At 37.1% G+C, this 20,253-nt stretch overlaps 2 protein-coding genes across 5 annotated transcripts; one reads left to right on the top strand and one right to left on the bottom strand.

Annotated features, from left to right (window-relative positions):
* Positions 1-527: 527 nt before the first annotated feature.
* On the bottom strand, positions 528-20,195 carry LOC118278102 (uncharacterized). Of its 4 annotated transcripts, none has more exons than XM_050699137.1 (12): positions 20,004-20,195; positions 9,302-9,394; positions 9,180-9,227; positions 8,989-9,081; positions 8,819-8,911; positions 8,668-8,739; positions 8,568-8,583; positions 3,955-4,043; positions 3,499-3,591; positions 3,328-3,402; positions 3,155-3,238; positions 528-2,695 (listed from the first exon to the last, which is right to left on the bottom strand). In XM_050699137.1, the coding sequence occupies exons 1-12, from the start codon at positions 20,053-20,055 to the stop codon at positions 696-698; spliced, it is 2,808 nt and encodes a 935-aa protein (XP_050555094.1). In that variant the 5' UTR covers positions 20,056-20,195; the 3' UTR covers positions 528-695. The 4 variants fall into 4 exon arrangements, with proteins under 4 accessions (XP_050555094.1, XP_050555091.1, XP_050555090.1 ...); XM_050699134.1 differs by lacking the exon at positions 20,004-20,195 and adding an exon at positions 9,602-10,077 and having other exon boundaries at positions 8,568-8,580; XM_050699133.1 differs by lacking the exon at positions 20,004-20,195 and adding an exon at positions 9,602-10,075.
* On the top strand, positions 10,762-19,363 carry LOC118278144 (deoxynucleoside kinase). The gene is made up of 5 exons (XM_035597235.2): positions 10,762-10,917; positions 11,075-11,268; positions 12,461-12,713; positions 15,795-15,949; positions 18,681-19,363. The coding sequence occupies exons 1-5, from the start codon at positions 10,878-10,880 to the stop codon at positions 18,858-18,860; spliced, it is 822 nt and encodes a 273-aa protein (XP_035453128.1). The 5' UTR covers positions 10,762-10,877; the 3' UTR covers positions 18,861-19,363.
* Positions 20,196-20,253: the final 58 nt, after the last annotated feature.

Below are 20,253 nucleotides of genomic sequence, written 5' to 3'. Positions count from 1 at the left end.
GAGGAGGTTACCCAGATTTGTGAACCTATAATCAAATGGTGTTATAGTTTTACGTGAAGGTATTACAATATTTACAACACTGAACATTTAGTAAAAAAAGAAATTGCCTTTGGAGGCATTACCTATTTTTTATTTCAAATATTAGTATTCTTAATTTCTATTAAATGATTAGGAATAATTATATTTAAAATGATTGGAAACCCTTAGTAGAATCTTAACATAATTTAATTTTCTATGCACTCTGGAGAAAACAGCCACCGAACAAAGGCCTCCCCCTTAGTCCCAATTGCAAATGCAGTTTTAAATTCTTTTAGATGCCAGCTGTATTTTCTTGCCTGTCGAATCTCGAATTATATATGTTACGGTACCTAATTAAATTGTCGATTTACGGATATTCTTAGTGCGTAGTGTAGTGTAGTCACGAAGTTGTAACACGAAGACTAGAAATACTTATATTTATAGTACCTACTGTAAGTGACATACTTACGGACCATAGGGTGTAGGCAATTAACAATAAAACATGAATGTTTTTAAACAAAAATATATTATAGATATTTAGTTTATTAACAAATAGGTATACAAAAATGGTTCGCGGGCAGTATCAGTCAATGAAACAGGATACATTTATATAGGTAGTCAAAATATTCGATTTTGTTTTCATCACGATATTTATAGTAAAATTAATCGTCGCTATTTTAGATAACTTTCCTTTTTCTGTTATTTGGATTGTTTAGTCTGTTCTTGGATTTCAATTTGCGGACTTTATTAATTCTTGAGTCACAATGTCTAATTATTGTTTCTATCATTTTCTTAAATTCTTTATCACGTTCAAACATTTTGTTATGCCTGGCTTTATAGGCTTCAGTCTGTTTACAAATGGTTATTTCCGCTTGAGAAACCATACGTTCGAATGCTTTTATGGCAGCAGTTACGCTCTCCAACTCGTTGGTTACATTTGAGGAACTGTGACACTCATTGCCAGGTTTTACTATTTTCTCTCCAGTAGAGCAGGCTGGTGATATTCGCTTTGGAGATTCTTGGTGATCTGCAGCCAATCTAGACTCGGGAACAGATTCACTTGTCACAACGGACCCGTTTTTAGTAGATCCTGTATTAATTTGACTTACAGAATTCTGTTCATCTTCTACTTTGTTAAGTTGGTTTTGTACAGCAGATACATCTGTATTGTTATTATCAGAATTTACATTTTTCCCATTAAATTGTTCGTCAGTCGATGAAGAAATTCTAGTATCAACAGGAGATGTGGTAGTAGTAGACGCAAGTTGTGAGCAAGGACAATGGGGGCAACCTTGATTGGCTTTTGAGTTATTTTGTGATGTACTCTGAGCATCACTTTTATGTTGATCCATTATTATTGGTCCCCTTTCAAAGATTTGCTGTGTTTGTCCAGTTGGACGCTGAGTCTCCTGATATATAGGCAATTGGTCAGGAAAATTACTTGGTACATTTGCTGAAGTTGTTTGCGTTGCTGGGAGGATAGCTTGGTAGCTATTTTGAATGAGGGGTAATTGATTATAGGTTTGAATTTCTGTCGGTTTTCTATGAAATAATAATTTTGACTGTAGATCTTGGACAACAGAATAGTCTTCAAGACCTGATGCAAACTGGTTAGCATTGATATTGGCAGAATTCGAATATGGTTGATTATAGTGATGCACTATTACAGATAGCTCATTCTGCTGAGTACTTTGCTGATTAGGTATTTGGTTAGCATAAACTGGCTGTGCAGGATAAATGCTGTTACCACTTACTGTACAATTGGGAGCAAAATCATGACTTAATTGATTTCCTGCCCTCAGAAAGTGTTGCGCAGATTTCGGGATAGTGTGTCTATTATTTTGAGAAGCATTTAATATCAAAGGATTTCTTCCAGTTGTGGTCCTAACAATCATGTTTTCCGTGCTATTGTCTACTGTTAACTGTTCTCCAGGAACTGGCAAATGTTGTACATTGGCCCTGTAAAGTTGGTTTTGCTCAAAAGATATCGAGTTCATCGGAATATTTTGAGGTTGTATATTGCCAATCTGAGGATCGTGTGGAGCGATATACGTATAGCCACGATGCTGATGATAATTCATCGGATTATATCTTCGAACCTTTTCAATAGGAGCTTTCAATTTCATTTCCTTAGCAGGTGCTTTCTTTGGCTTTGATTTGGCAAACGGCTGAGTGATTTGTTGACTACTATGCTGAGCACCAGTATATTCTAATGGATATGACACATTATTGGAAACATTTTGATCGTAAGCACGATTTACTTCATTGGGTTTCAAAATACTTAATGCGTGGGCTTCTCCTTGTGGATAGCTGCCAGTTTCATTAAAGCTTGTTGGATTTTCATGTATTTGCGCTTTTGTTATCAATTGAGTTTTCATGGTTTCTGTAGCATATATTGTTTTAGTCAAGCTCTGGAGAGCCTGCATTCTTTCATGCGTAGAATTTTCCGGAATTTGTTTTTGTTCCTGGCAACCATAACGCAAAAAGTGTTCGGAAACTACTGATATAGATGGCCGACGTGGAATTTCTGATGGTTGCAATGTTTTTGAAGTAGATGGTGTTGGAACAGTATTTGTTTCAACCAATGATTTTTCTATTGTTTCAATATTCAAAGATGTTTTTCTATATTCAATGTGTCGCTCCATCACAGTATCTTCAATTGCGTTACCTGTTTTTTCTGGAAATAAAAAAAAAGTTAGTTTATGCATGAGGTCTTTGGTTCAAATTAGGGGATGCCCCACTGGTAGAATGCATTTGGAAACCGTTGGGTATCGCAATAATACGCACATTTGGCATGTCAAAAACTCTTAGAAATGGCAGGGAATTTGAATTATATCAGTAGTGGTATATACCACTCATTCTTTATTGGCCCTATTTATAATGATATTTTGGGTGGTATTTCGGATGAATATTAAAAAAAGTGGATAAATAATAAGGTACAATTCTCAGTAAGTATTTATTAATTTTGTGTACGGTATATCTAGTATATCCGAAAAATTGCCCATATCTACCCATTTTTCATGAGATTCCAAACATTATGTATCGAATATCAACTCGTGCTTTTATACTATAAGGCAGTTAATATCACCGATTTTTTAAATATTCAATTAAATAAAATTAAATATTGCATTCTTACCATTACTATCTACAGCTATTGTATGATCAGATTCAGATTTCTTTTCGCCCAATATAATCAAATCGTTTAAACCAAGATCATCATCTGAAAAGAGAAAAATATACACTTACAAAATTAAAGAACAAAATACTAATTTATTAAAATTTTACAAGAGTATGCAGAAGAAAGCTTACCATCAACATCAGTTTCACATATAGATTTAGGCGTCTGTTCTTCCATTGAAGTCAAGGTATTTACATCATTATCTCCTGAAATGGGAATATAATTAACTCAGGTATTGTATAGAACAGTTGCCTATAAACACTTCAGTTAAAAAATAAAGACTAAACTTAGCGAAAACTTACCAACACTATTAAAATTTTCTTCGATATCAATATTTTCAGTTTTGGGTAGTATAATATCATTCTCTGCTGTAATAATGTCTGCATTACTATGTTCTGAAAAGAGTATAATAAATAAATTAATATTAATGCGAAACCTACCTACTAATTTGATTGACAATTACATTATTGTATGCAACACTTCTCATGAATATGAGCTTCCTGTGACTTGAAACTGGTACAGTTGTTCTCGAATAGTTTACATAAGTAAGCTTATTACTATCAATTTAATTTAATCAAATCTTCAAATTTAATCAAATAAAATTAATTGAACTCATCATCATCATCAACAGCCAGATGACATCCACACATCCAAAGGTCTCCCCCTTAGTCCTCCATGCTGAGCGACCAGCATCCACTGACCCCCCCACTTAATTGAAGTACTATAAATAAGCTAAATGAAATAGTTCAAACACTTACCAACTCCCTCCAAATTATGATTTGTGCCAACATTTTTAGATTCAGATGACTCTTCTTTATATGGATCCTCTTTTATAATCAAGGTGTCTGTGCGGGTCGGAGGGATCAGGCTGTGGATCTATTCCTCGACGTACCCGCGATGTGGTCGGAGAGCCAGTGGACTGTATGATGATGGTGGAGAGAAATAACTCTAGTACTGAATTAACAATACTTTAATTTTCCATAGGTACAATGATGTTTACACCGTAGTGGATTCACTTACGCGACTACTTAATCAACGTTACACACTCTGACGATACATAGACTTTACGTAACAGGATAAATTACGATACTAACATAATGACGTTCATTGACACACTGAGGACGTCTCGAAAGGAGTCGTCCTTATATAGGCGGGCCGCGCAAACAAGATCGTTCCTGTCCTGGGTGCACGTCGCGGACGTCGCCGCGTTACCGACAAGTTCGTGCAAGCCCAGGAGCATGTTTAAACCAGACAGCGGCGGCGCGGAACAAAGGATCGCCGCCGCTCACCTTTGATATTCGTGTTTAAACATGCTTTTTAACAGGAACGATCATGTTTGATACATGTCGCGGGCGGCTCGCCACCTTTGCATTTCTGTCGTGCACATTTCTCCCGCCGTCGCCATCTGGCGACTCCTTGGTGGGCACGATAATGCGCTCCGCGGTCTTCGGAGTACGGGCCCTTTGGTCACTCGTACCTCTTCATTTCCGTCTGGTAGCACCTGCGTTACCACCCTTCCTTTGGGCCAGGTGTTACGTTGAAGTTCAGGGTCGGAGATCACGACGACGTCTCCAACCTTGGGTGATGTGCTGCTGCCGAGGTCTCCCGCCGGTTTCATAGGCGCGGCAGGCACTCACGTTCCCGTCTTCGCCAATTCGGCGACACCGGTGGTACGAGCTTCCAGCTTAAAGACCACGCATGTGACTCACTACCTAAACCTAACCTAACCTGAAGCGCTTAAGACGTTTTTACCTAAGTCCCTATCAGCCGCTTAGGTAGCGTTGTCACTACATACATTGGAGACTAACCTATACTTATACTTATAAGCTAATCTATACCATACTTAATACCTATATGTTAACCTATACCTATGGATTAACCTATACCTAATAACTAATACTTTTACCTAGTACCTATATCTATAAATTAACCTATACCTAATTATAGACTGCCTAGGAGCGGCGCTAGCTAAAACTACAATAAATGAGCTAGCTATTCTTATGCTCTTTACACTTTAAGCTAGTAAATGAGGCTCTATTTCTTTTATCTTTGTGCCTATCTACAGCTACCATTGTAGGACCATAATAATTTAATTCATGAGGCCGTACTTGATTGACTATACGGGAGTACGGGTACGTAGTATTCCCGCTATTACGTAAACCTTTATGTAAATACGTAATACATAACTTCTTAGGCTTATTCCTACGTTCGGGTACAAGAGGGTTTATTATTTCTTTATTTTCGTCTTGTATCGCTTTTATTTTCCCGCGCAAACGTGCAGTACCTGCGCCAGCGCTGCTTGTACTTAGCACTGATAACGGGCTGTCGCCGGACGTCGCTTTGTCATTTCTTATGGCGGCGATTACTTTTCGTTCTTCGGCACGTTGTTCGTTCTTATTTAGTCGTTTTAGGGTGCCTAGATGAGACTTCGGCATTGTAGGTGCTTCTTGTTTTTTCTTCTTTAAGTTTCTAGCGGGTATTCTTCGACTCTTCTGTTCTAGGATACCTAAGGTTTTCTGTTGTAGGTCTTCTCTAGGTATCCTAGGTTCTAAACATACAGGTTCTGATTTGAACTTTCTCTTGGTTTCTTGAAAAGGTTCCGAATTTTCTTTGATTCTAATGTGACCGCAGAATGTACTGGTAAATTTGTTTACTGAGTACCGACATCCATGTAGTACCCAACCGAGTTTCGTGTACGATGCTACCGGTTGGTCGCGCGCACCTGTCCGTGTCTTCGTGGCTACTAACAGATGCCAGTTATCTTGACCTATCAAGATCATAGGTCGCGCGTGTTCATAAACAAGAGTACTTCGGATGTTGTCTAAATGTCTACAATTCATTATGTCTTCGGTATGTACAGTTTGCGCCGTGACATCCAGCCTAGTTACGGTGCGCGCCGCCTCTATCTTCTGTGGGGCGCCATGGTACTTGCCTTGTATGTGGAGGCTCACGGTACGGCTTCGCTCGTGTTTGGACTCTGTACCTAAGCCTTGTATGTACATAGAACTTTCTGGCCCATCTGCACCTAGGATGTCTGCTACCGACGTGGGTATCAAGGTGACTGTACTCCCATCGTCTAACAAGGCGTATGTATGTAGCCTAGCATGTGGTCCGCTCAATGTCACAGGAACTATCTTCAAGTACGCGCGGCGATTGTGAGGCGAAGTTGTTTCCCGCGCTGACGTCACGGATTCGTGTGTCGTCATCGCTGGCGGCGCGGGCGCCGCTGTGTATACATTACGTGCAACAGTTTGTGCAACGTCTTTGTGCAACAGTTTGTGATGCTTCGTGTTGCATCCTTTTACGTCACAAGTAGGCGCTCTGCACATATTTCTTCTGTGTTTACTTCTTAAACATCTAAAACACATGTTATTTGATTTCGCTATATTCCATCGCTTATCTATGTCTAGCTCCTTGTATTTACTGCAGTCTGGTAACTTGTGGCCGTGCTGCTTGCATGCCGGGCATCGCTCACTTGATGTTTTCTGACGAGTATTCACCATAAACGTACGCTCAACTCTGCGCCGTCGTCGTTCATCAATGGCGCTATCCCTATCTCGCTCCGGCAGTGCGTACGCGCTACACTTGTCGGCCTCTTCATTCAAGAACATAGATAAGAGCTTTAATACGGGAGTATCTTCAAGCTTTCTATTTGCCGCGTAATCATACCATTTATGTTTTAATATTGGTGTTAGCTTTTCTACAATACAATACGACATTTCGGGGCTGTGTAAATACTGGATTCTATTTAGTGCTTCTATCGTACCTACTGTGTTTGCTATACGGCTAGCAAATATACAAATATCCCTAGGGTCATCCTTCAATCTAGGTAATAATTTTAATTTATCTAATTCCATCATTATCAAAACCTCAGGCCTACCGAAACGACTTTCTAGTGCATCTAGAATGACCTGAGGGTCAGATTGACTAAACAATAGACACTCTACAGCTTCCTTTGCGGCGCCTCTGAGGCTTAACCTAATCCTAGCAACATTTTCTACGCTAGAAAAATATGTGTGTGAGTCACAATACGCGGCCTTATAAGCTATCCACTCACCGGGTTTTCCGTCGAAGACTGGTAGCCGCTGCATGAACTTCGGGGGCTCTCTCGAACTGCGCATGACCTGCGCTAGTGCCGCGGCGAGGGTACTTACATCTATCAGTCTATCACTAACATTACCGTGTGACACTTCACTCGCGATATTGCCCTTTGTTTGCGAACACACACATTCACACACTTTGCCGTAGCCGTCGCCGTCTCGCAGCGCCTGCGCGCCCGCCGGGGCGCCGGTGTACGTCGCTGTCGCTGCGTGGGCTGCGTCTCTGCTGATCCTCCCGCCGCTGGCGTCGTGTGGCGGCGGCCGAGTCTCACCTCCGGGTGGCGGCGCGGGTTGCGCTAGCCACGTTCCAATTCTTACGGAGGCGAGGTCGTCCATCACTTCTTCGTCGTCGCTCGACTCAGCTTCGACTCTGAGGCGCTGCAGCTGTATTTCTTTCAGTCGTCGCCTTGCCTGTGTTTGCTGGACTTCCATATCAGCCAGCTGTAGCTGTTCTATGGCCTCTAGCTCTGCGAGGCGCTTCTTTTTCGAACACGTAGAACGGCGTGACCTAGTATCGCTAGGCTTGAGTGTGGCGTCGATGTTGGTAGTCGCCGTAGACCCGCTTCCTGTGTCCGTCACTCGGGCCGAGCTCGATTCTGGTGTCGGGGTGTTGGCACCCGGTCCGGCGGTCACAGAAAGCTCTTGCTGGGTCTGCTCTCCTCTCGACTCTCCACTACGGCTGCGTGTTAGCACCATGTTGCTGGAACTTGATTTGGCTCTGAAGGACCAGAATGTGCGGGTCGGAGGGATCAGGCTGTGGATCTTTTCCTCAACGTACCCGTGATGTGGTCAGGGAGCCAGTGGACTGTATGATGTGGAGAGAAATAACTCTAGTACTGAATTAACAATACTTTATTCCATAGGTACAATGATGTTAACACCGTAGTGGATTGACATACGCGACTACTTAATCAACACTAACACACTCTGACGATATATTTAACATTACGTAACAGGATAAATACGACACTTACATAATGACGTTCATTGACACACTGAGGACGTCTCGGAAGGAGCGTCCTTATATAGGCGGGCCGCGCAAACAAGATCGTTCCTGTCCTGGGTGCACGTCGCGGCCGTCGCCGCGTTACCGACAAGTTCGTGCAAGCCCAGGAGCATGTTTAAACCAGACAGCGGCGGCGCGGAACAAAGGATCGCCGCCGCTCACCTTTGATATTCGTGTTTAAACATGCTTTTTAACAGGAACGATCAAGTTTGTTACATGTAGCGGGCGGCTCGCCACCTTTGCATTTCTGTCGTGCACAGTGTCTATATCATGTTGTTCTTCTGAAATGAATACAATATTAACTTACAAATTGTAGGAAAAATCAGTAAAATATCTGGTCAGTCAGCAATCAGTAAAGTATTTACCAATGTGAACATTGTTGTCTTGTCCATCTATATTTTCCGATTTGATGACAATATCTAGATGCTCTTGATTTTCTGAAAAAGTTTCAGTTTAGTTACAAATTACAAAAAACAAACTAAATCTTTGGTCAAGATTCTCAAAGACTGAACTTACCAATGTTATCAACCTTATCTGGCATGTCAGTATCTTCTGGTTCAGACGGTTTATTCTGTTTTGAAACCAAAATATCTGCATCTTCTTGAATTTCTGAAAGTGCAATTTTCTGAATGAATAATGAAATAAATAAATATTAAAGTAAATAAAAAACATGAATCTTCTTTTACCAGGCTCATTAACATTGTCTGGTACACCAACCTCGTCTGATTCAGACGGTTTATCTTGTTTTAAAATCAAAATGTCTGTTTCATCACTACAATCTGTAAACATAATTATTAAGTAGTCATTAATGATAAAAACCATTAACACTGCAAACACTCTTTACTTGACAAATAATATAAATTAAGTAATGATTTACCCTCATTATCATCGCTTTCAGATATGTAAATCAATGCTTCACACATATCTGTAAACATATTATATAAAAAATTATAGATTAGAATATTCCTTGACAAGGACTCCCAAAACCTTCATATTTACCATCATCCTCAACGTCATTGTCTAGATTAATAATTTCACTAGCAATCTGCTTTTCTTCCTTCTTGATCCAAATATCTGCATCGTTGTAATCATCTACAACAATGAACAATTAATTTGAATAATATTGAGGTTAGTGAACAGGATCCTATGGTCATAGATATAGAGCAGATATTTTTACATTATACAGTTTAAGCTTATCGCAGAGGGTCTGAACCGTTTTTTATACCTCACAGGCTGCAGAAGTCACATAGCCTGCCATTGTTTTAGCTCATAGATCATGAACTACATGAATGTACTTACCAGATTCATGTACAATCAGAGCCATAAAAGCTGGCCACAAAGTAGCCGGTGGTTCATTGTTTTCAACTCTGTTCCTGGTCACATTCACATCTTCTCTAGGATACACGATAGCGGCTCGCGAGTTTGGTAATCTGTGTGTTATCCAAGAACTAGGAACACAAACATATCTACTGATATCCCGATAGGGCCTTTCCAGAAATTGAATCACTGCAAATTTTTTCACACTCTCAGTATCAGGCGTCATCGGAAATTAAAATGTATTTCACTTTGATGCTAAGTGAGTACTGAACTCATTTACTCATTAATTACTCTCCAAATGAGAACCAAGAACCGAGTGGCAAGTTATCAATTATCAAAACAACTGAACGAAACATAGATGACGTCATATTGATAGGCTCCGGGCATGGCGCGCACGCTGATTATAAGGATAATATACTCGGGCCTAGTTGTACAAACGTATCTATCTATATACATAATAAGTACCCACTTACAAGGTATGACTCATGACATCATCTTATATGAGTATTGATTACGTTTCCATAAAATAAAAGTTAGACTTGTTAGTTATTATCAGTTTTTACTACGGTTGAAACTATAATTGTACCTATTCCAGAAAACAATTGGAAAAGGAACTCTCTCTCTCTCTCTCTCAAGGTAAATAAAATTGACATCATTATTTTATCGCATACAGCATCCCTCTCCCACATTTACTCACTGATTTTACATTTTGCATCATATTTTTATCATCTTGTATTGGGGAAAGGGTTTGGGATTCCCGAACCAAAGTTTTATCATCACAAATACCCAGTGTGTTCAAAATTAAATTCATAATTCCCGCTTTGTCTCACAAATTATACTGTTTAAGTGTCAAGATTTGAACACGAGGCTTAATAGTAACAAGCAAGGTATCTAGTCGTATTGCATAGGTTTGATATTTGGGGCGGAAATTATGATAAATTAGAGTACTGTGCTACTATTTACTTCATAAGCACGATTAAATTTGTTGTATTCTGTATTCTACAAGATTTTCATATCTTATTATTTTTTTGTAAGTAAGTAAAGTTACGTTTTAGTAAGTTACTGTTACCTTTTTAGAAAATACTGGATGTTTATGGTATATTTGTCAATGGCTAGATGTAACATCCTGTCATGGATACTTTTTATATTAAAAAATATATTATCGATCGTCGGTTTTTCCAATGTCACGACGCCATGAGGAAATTCTAAAAATCGCATTGAAGAAATACATAATTTTAAGAATAAATGACGTACGGCAATGTTCAAATTCAGCCCCAGACTTTTCTTTGGAATTAAAGGTAATTGTATTTACTAATTTCAATTGAATGTCAGGTTATGTTCGCGCGTATTTGTTTATTTTTAGGATTATTTAGGCGGGAAATTGGCGTCAGTAACGCTTGTCTTGATGTCATCAATCGTCATTATTCCATTAATCGGTCAATTTTGATTTTGTAGCCGTCTGCACTGTAAGGCCGTTTCACAACAATTGCGCAATGGCGATGAATTCTAAGCCGTTCACAGTGTTCGTCGAGGGCAATATTGGCAGCGGTAAAACAACATTTCTGGAGCACTTTCGTCAGTTTGAAGACATTACCTTATTGACTGAGCCTGTAGAGGAATGGAGAAACCTGAAAGGATGGAACTTATTGGTAAGCATTACTGAAATACTACCTATCATGTATATTATGGATTACCTATGTATGATTGTCGCAGTAAGATGGATAAATCCGTAATATAGTTATATCCCTACAGATATAGTTCAATACCATAACAGTTATACGAAAGCGATTTTTTACTTTCTCACTAGGCATATAATTATAAAACGTCCCTAGTTTAGTGATATACTTTTATTACTAGATTAAGTTTAGTAAAATAATTTACGGAGTGTCCGGCGCAGGCGCCTGGCAGCCTCCCCATTGAAGGGAATTTAAGCTACGTTTTGATATTGCACTATTTTTTATTGCTGCGTGAGAGGGACGCGCAGGGGTTCCTGAAAAAAAAATCGAATATATACATACACTACAGACAGTGTTCTACTAAAATATGTGCCTGTAAGAAGAATTACATGATGCCTGTTCTTGTCTGAACAAAAAAAAACTTATGAACTCCTCAACTTGTTGATAAGACAAAGATATCTCAAAACTGTTTGGCTTTAAAAAAATTTAATGTTTGTTTAGTTAATATTATGATAAAATTCCAAAAATATGATTGTTTTAATTATAATAACTTTATTATGTTTTAATTGTAACTAAGTACAGGATACATTAAGTTGAATTATTAATAAAGATAAAACCAATAAGATGTTGTTTTATTTAATTATACATATCTTTTATTTCACTAAGTTTAGTAATAGTCTGTCTCAAAAAAGTGGCACACTTGATATTTTTTCAATATTTCAAAAATGTTTTAGTATAAATAAGCTTTAAATTTAAATATATTGTATATAATAATGTAACTTTTTTGAGACAAATATATATATAACACTGAACAGTAATATATCATTAAACTATAACTGTTTTATAACTATATATTCCTAGTGAGATAGTCAAGAATCACTTTCAAATAACTATGTTACAGTATACATTATATCCCTAGGACTGTAGCTATATTATGGATTTATCTATCTTATTGGAACATTACAATTATAATGCTTATAATTTTATATAGCAATTTATAAATGATTTCAAATAGTCACCATAGGAGTGTAGTGTTGTATAATTGCTTATGTTATTATTAATAATGCTTATTTATGTTGTCCTATATGTTTTCGTGGTTTCCAATAAAGTATTCATAAATAAATAAATAAATAAAATTTATTAATCCATTATTTCTATTTTCCAGGATCTAATGTACAAGGATACTGCTAAATGGGCAATGACATTTCAATCATATGTGTCTTTAACAATGCTGGAAATGCACCAGAGACCTACTCCCACCCCTGTGAAGCTGATGGAAAGGTCCTTGTACAGTGCACGTTACTGTTTTGTGGAGCACATGATGAGGAGTGGTACCATACACCCAGCAGAGTTTGCAGTGTTGGACGAGTGGTTCAAGTTTATCATGAATCACATACACATTGATGCTGATCTCATTGGTAAGTTTGTGTTGTTTGTTTAGTACTATTTTGTATGTAGATGTTGATGAAAATTATAAATTAGACAGAAGACATTATAGGTTAGGTCATTGTTTATATATGGCTTATGTGTTTCAATTATTTCCAATCCAGATTTTCTATACAAATGCCTAATATGTACCTAAATATGTACCTAAGTACCTAAATACCTTATATATAGGGTGAGGTGGGGTAAGTGAAACATACTTGTATTTTAACGAAACGGCATCTGACGCAGTAATGCGACAATCAATTTCAGTTGCATTTCTTGCACAGTACTCTCCTTTAACCAATGATTCATGGAGTTATGACAAACAGCTCTTTAGTCTTACCATAAGCGAGAAAACAATCAATATTTTCAGACTATGGTTTTGTTTCACTTGCCCCTGGAAAGGGGTAAGTGAAACAAACGTCAGAAATATAGTTAAATGTTGTATTTATGCAACGGTTTCCTGACTAAGGCAACAATTCAGAGTTTCTTTCTCTAATGTCTATATTCTACAATCAATATAAGGCTTAGTTTTAGAAAAGAAAACAAGAAAGGTATTTTGGGGTAAGTGAAACATAGTTACCATGGTCAGATGTCTCAAACATTTGTATAAAATTTAAAACAGAAATTATAGGTAGGGAAATCAAAAACAAAATAAAAATAAATTTCTTCACTGACTTAACAGTTTGCTTACAATTACGGAAACAAGCATCAGACACCGCACAGTGTGTAATTTCCATAATCTAAAGGGACAAAAGTCTTGAACCCAAACTGTACAAAGGGGATTGACCAACTTGTATGGGACTTTGGCTATTTTTGAACAAGCACTTCAGCTAATAATATATGTTTGATTTATTAGATCATATCAGTAAGAATGAAGATACAAACTTAGTTTTGTATCAAGATTTATATTTAGATATTTTTTTACATTTTATTGAAACTGGTTATGCATGAAATAAAACATATTTTTTCTATTAAATTGCATTATTAATCCGATTCATATGTAATTAAAATATGGTCAAGGAACTCGGCAGGTGGATTAATAATTTTCTGGTACCTTGCCCAGCTTAAAAACCAAATAATAGTTATTATATGTGCACATCAACCTACTGTTCTATGACCCACCATGCAGTTGCAGCAATAATGTTTTATGGCTGTCCTGCCTTTAGTGTTATTTTCATATAATATATATACAAAATATGTTTTCCTACTAATATGTCTACTTTGTATTTTTCCACGCAATAAATTGGAGTTTCAACACTCACAATGCAAAAGAACAAAGCGAATAATATCTGTCATTTTGACGAAAAACACAACAGATTGACAGCAGATTGGCAGCACTAAAGTCAAATTCAAAGCCAACTACTACAAATACTTGGTCTTATCATAAGAAATACCAATAAAAATCGATTTTTTTAAAGTACAAATTGATACAAAGTTATACCACCACGCATAGCGTCAGACATTTACTAAAATATAAATAAAATTATTAATTATTTTTGTTGAGCAGCCTGTTCAAAAATAGCCAGATTTGGACAATCTCCTTTACTACGAGATAAAATGTATTGAATGAAATTTAAAGACATTGTCAAGGTTTCAGACATATATTGTAACCATATTATTAACATATAACACGGCATATATTTCAGTATATGTATAAAAAAAAACAAAAAAAAAATAAATATCAAAACTTCAAATCAGAAGTACCATGAAGACCTTAAACAGGAAGAAATTCAGTCAGAATACCGCAATTCTTCAAAGTCGCTATTAGTATCAGAATCTTAATTTTCTGACTGAATTTCTTCGTGTTCAATGTCAATAGTACTCATTTGTAAAAGTTCACAGACTTCAGGAGTCATTTGGCTACGTCTAGTTTTGGGAGCGGCACGTAAGCTTGCAATGTAGGGGTCTGATGTCATTAGTAACCGATTTATTAAGTCTGTGTTCGTGTCCACTCTTTCTACGAGATATTTGTGAAAGCAATCTGAAAATAAAAAAGTTATAAGAATTTCGCAAATATAATTTAGACACAAATAGTAAATTTATGATTACCAACATTTTTAATCACGTAAAAATGTTTGTGATTTCTGATATGGAGGAAGTGAAACATATGTTTCTCTTTCCCCGTGTATTAAGTTTCACTTACCCCACTTAACACTTTTTTAGGTTTAGTTTTTACCAAAGCCAAAACTCAATTATCCGTAGGAATTATCGAAATATAATCATTGGACTAGAAAGTACATACTTTTTACTCAGTACTTACCAATAGGTACATTTAAAACACTTATTTTAAAACATTCACGAAAGCCGAAAACGTCACACCTCCAACTAGTGTTTTGACAACTGACAGTTGAAAAAAATCTTTTTTGTTTATTGGTGTAGAAAATGATAATAGCGATTTCTATGTTTTATCAATAAAACCACATCGCCAATCTGTTTTACCGACTAAGCGCGAAGTATCGATACACTTGTTAGTTATATAGTTATGAATGAGTGTTTCAGTTCCCCCTGAGTTTCACTTACCCTACCTAAATACCTTTAAATACATTTTGATTAAGGAAATTAATGTGCATATGGTATTGTGCACATTAGAATGTTATTCAAACCCAACATTATTTTTAATGTCACATAAATTTCTAGAATAATAACTAAACAAGTACAGACAAGTCTGAGCTTGTCCGGAGTTGTACACTCATACATGTGGATTTATTAGATAAGATAAAACAATGTCATTCAATAACAAACATGTTTTATTCTAAACTAACATAAATAAACAACAGCCAGTTAGAGAAAAAAAGCAGTTGTTTTAGGAGTAACATATTTTCTTTTTTTTTTAATACAAATAGGATGGAATTTGGCCACCAGCTCACCTGGTGCTAAGTGATAATGTGGCATACTGAGAAATGTAAAAAAAATGGCTGTCTTAATACATCATTATCATCATTACGATAAGGGGGAGGGGGGTGTCATCCACTGTAATAGGTCTTTCTTTTAATCATCCATCTATTTTACTACATTATGACTGCAGTAAATCTCTGACAAAGCTTTAAAACCAAAAATTTATATCTTTCCAGTTTACCTGAAAACAACTCCATCGGTGGTGTATGAGAGAATAAAGAAGAGAGCTAGATCAGAGGAGCAGTGTGTCCCTCTGTCTTATATTGAAGAACTGCATAAACTACATGAAGACTGGCTTATTAATAGACAACATGCAGAATGTCCTGCCCCTGTAAGTATTGCACATATCTTTTTATATAAAACTAGCAGACCCTGCAAAATTAGTTTAATTTTCGTAATTTTTCTGTGCATTTTGTTAATATTTTCTTACATAAACATAAGAACCTTCTCCTAACAGTTTAACTGTTCTCGAGATTTGGACTTTGATACACATTCTACAATTCATTTTTATATTATAGATTAAAACTAATATAATTCTAGACAATATATATTCAGGTATATAAATAACAGGCTTTGTTGGCAAAGTTATACATTTAAAATACATCAGTAACTTGTATTTAAAAATGAACCTTTTGCTATACATGTAACGGGTGTCCCAACAAGAACGCAAGATTTAAATTTGGCGGCATTCGAAGTGTCATCGTTTGACATTTGAACAAGTGTTATTGTTTGTTAGTATAAGGTACGAGGTTACTAAAAATGGAGCGCTACACGATTGAAAATGAGGCAGGTCAAGCGCAAACAGTCAATGATGGTGTTCGGTATCGTAAAATGATAACCAGTTTTTTCGTACCTCGAATTGAAGAAATGGATTTGGAGGGCATATGGTTTCAACAAGATGGCGCCACATGTCATACAGCCAGAGAAACAATTGAATTGCTGCATCAGTCATGTCCCGGTCGTGTTATTTCACGTTTTCGAGACCAGAATTATCCGCCTAGATCATGTGATTTATCAACATTACACTTTTTTCTTTTGGGTTTCTTAAAGTTGATGGTTTATGCGAATAAGCCGACGACGACTCAAGCCTTAAAAAGGAAATTGGACGCTGTATTAATGAAATACCGCAGCATTTATGCAAAACGGTCAATGAAAATTTCGTCAAAAGATCGCGTATGTACCGCAAAGCCGCGGCGGCCATCTGCCCTATGTATTGTTCCATAGATAACCTCATCTTCTCTACTTTACGATATTATAAAGTTTTCACGATTTTTTTAAAAATATCTGCGTTTTATTTGAAATTTAAATCTTGCGTTCTTGTTGGGACACCCTATATATAACATATTATTTACCATACACACAGGATTCATAAAACAAGAACAGATTACAAGGTAAAATGTTATACCTATACAAAATACTAATCCTGTAACCCTGCCTCCTAAATTAAGTACTCTAGCATCTTAGAAGACCAAATATTCAAAATTACTCTTAAAAAATGATATGTAAGAAAATGAAAAGTGTCAAATAAAAAACCTTTTTTTTTTAAGGGGTAAAATGATCCAATGTCCTCTCCCGCCTTGGACGAGGCGAAAGAGAGTGTCAGACTCTTCCTGACTAAAAAGAACCCCATTCCTACTTGTGCGCTTCGAGCCGGAGCCCCGGTAAATCCCCAGTTCCGGATCAGGCATTACCTGGTAAATCTCCAGTTCCGGATCAGGCATCACCTGGTAAATCCCCAGTTCCGGATCAGACATCAGCCTTATTGGGCCCCATTTGTGGCGGTCTGATGGCTCTTTGAGGCGCGCACAAAACGCGATGCGCCGCACGCACGTGTCTGGTTCTGGTAGGGCGGCAAGCTACCCTTGCTCGCCGTCCGCACACCCGCACTTACGGTGACGGAGATCGTCCAATCAGCGATCCCCGACGCCGGGAGTGCCTCTCGCGACGACTGGGGCGTGAGGAGGTTCGTTCTCTCACGTGTCTCGCCTCCACCTTAGCTAGCATGACTGCCTCGCAAGAAGGAGGAGATGGTATCCCAGTCCCGTCACCGACCACATCCCTGAGGACACGGCGGTGCCCAGCCCATGCAGGCCAGACCGCCACCGTGTCCTCCAAGTGGTCGTCGCAGTGATGACACTCGGGTGTTTCTCCCGCCCAATCAGAAACAGAAACCTACCGAAGCTTCCATGTCTGATAAGCACCTGCGTCAGGCGGTTTATTGGTTTCGATCTTAGATCTTTGTTCTATTTGTTCCACATGAGTATCACCATATTCCAAATATCACACTGCACTTATAGCAGTTCTTACTGCTAATTTAGTATAAATAAACACTAACAAAATGACCATGAACACTTCCTTTTATTTTTTAGTAGTTAGTTTTTAGGATGATGTAAAAGATGTTTAAGTGTGGGAGAGCCATGCTTCGGCACGAATGGGCCGGCTCGACCGGAGTGATACCACGGCCTCACAGAAAACCGACGTGAAACAACGCTTGCGTTGTGTTTCGTTGTGTGAGTGAGGTTACCGGAGGCCCAATTCCCCCCTTCCCAATCTTCCCCATCCCCGATTCCCGAACAACAACCCTTAAATTCCTAACTCCCAAAAAGCCGGCAACGCACTTGTAACGCCTCTGGTGTTTCAAGTGTCCATGGGCGGCGGCGATTGCTTACCATCAGGTAATACGTCTGCTCGATTGCCGGCAAATTCCATAAAAAAAAAAACCTGAAAAGTAGTACATAGTTTGTTTTTAAATTGTACAGCAAAGAGAATCAGATGAAAATACCTGTTAATTAAATAAAGAATACCATTCTTATTTCTTATATAACTCTTTAATAATGGTTTTTAATTCAGAACTTACTTTTTAAGGCATAACACACAAAAAATGTCCAAACTGTTTACCATGACAAACTTCACAACCTTCTATTTCTAAGTTTTTTTTTTACTATGAGGAGTATCACAATATTTAATTGTAACATTCAGATAAATACCTATGTTCTTCCTTACATCAATTGATACTAAATTAGTCACATAGATCCAAATCTAATGATATTATTTTGTTTCAGGTTTTAGTGATAGATGCTGACTTGGATCTGTCTCAAATAACAGAAGAGTACAAGAAGAGTGAGCACCAAATATTGAGGAAAGCAGTTGATGTGGTGATGAGATCGCCTAACAAGCTTAGCCCAAAGAAACCTATTACTACTTCTCCTATACAGATAGTGCCTCAAAGAAGAATATTATAATATTAATGTTACTTTTTATTTTTAAAACCATTTTCTTAGTTTACATTTGACTTGTGTTCTTGATGACTACTTGTAATGTTAGTTTTTAAGATTTATTAATGAAAAGATCACAAATAATAGTGTATTACTAATAATTTATGATAGATATGATATGTTATGACTCTATGTTAGAGTCATAAATGAGCCTTAATATATATATTCCATTGTGCTTTAGAAAGTTAATACTTATAAAGGTTAACCTAAAAAACTAACCAGTGTTTTCTAATATAAGATATTTGAGAGAAAACAATTTACCTACAATTTGTTTACTGTATGTTAACATTTCAAACATTAAAATTCATTTCTATGTCTGAAGATAAATCTGATATTTATAATGTTTAGTTTTAGTTGTGTGTATTGAATTGTGAACATTGCATTTACTTTTGGAGTTTAATTGTTTGTATGATGGCAATGAATTGAAATCAGCACTGTACAAAGTTGTGTCAATATAAAAATATTATTGACTACTGCTTTTTTATTACTAAGCAGAAACATTAAAATACTTTTATTGGTGCTGGGTAACATTAGATAAGAATCAGAATGCATTAATATAATTTTCTGCTGGCTTTTCACTAATGTACATACCTTTATGCCTTTATCACTTGCCTTGTGGCGATACATAGCATTCGAAATTGCATTCAGAGTTTACGCAATAACGCTTTGTACTAAAATTAATATAATAATGTGTATCTAAAATGCTCATTTTACAGAAAAAGAGGCCATGGTTCTACATCTCCAAAATTATCAAACTGCAATCATTACAATCTAGTATTAGCACTAAAATGCATCTAGTGCTAAAATATTTTCAAACCTGAATGGGTGTAAAAAGTAAATAATATTTCTGAATTTTAAAAATTGTAATTATAATTTTTTCATTGCTTGTATTTGTGTAGTTGTAAAATTCGTTATTAATTTTAACGCATTTCAAAAGCCTAAAGGGTGAGCATACATTAGGTCTTGAACTTAGCTGCATTCAGACCACCCTAATACAACTTCATGACGTTCAACGGTGCAGGAATGAAGCGCATGTGCGTCGCTCGTGGCATCGAGTATTCATAGGAAACATTACATTGCATGAAAATGCTCTGGCTAGTGTATACTCACCCCTCACCGTGGCTGTACTCTGTATTTGCAGGACTGAGGTATAATTATACATAGCTGGTAAGTGTAGACATGTATACTTATATAGTTCCTCTTTTGCAGATAGAAGTGCACGCCACACCCAGCCCGGTAATCAATAGTTTGCGGATCGAACCATCGTGAACATAATGTGGTATGGCAACACTAGGTTGTCAAAATTATTATTGTGTCATTGTCAGGTGTTAGCTTGAACGCCGATTTCATTATTTTAGTC

This window comes from Spodoptera frugiperda, chromosome 15, assembly GCF_023101765.2.
Source record: "Spodoptera frugiperda isolate SF20-4 chromosome 15, AGI-APGP_CSIRO_Sfru_2.0, whole genome shotgun sequence".
Taxonomy (NCBI): domain Eukaryota; kingdom Metazoa; phylum Arthropoda; class Insecta; order Lepidoptera; family Noctuidae; genus Spodoptera; species Spodoptera frugiperda.
Note: the sequence above shows the minus strand (reverse complement) of the source record. Positions and strands in the feature narration are given on the sequence as shown.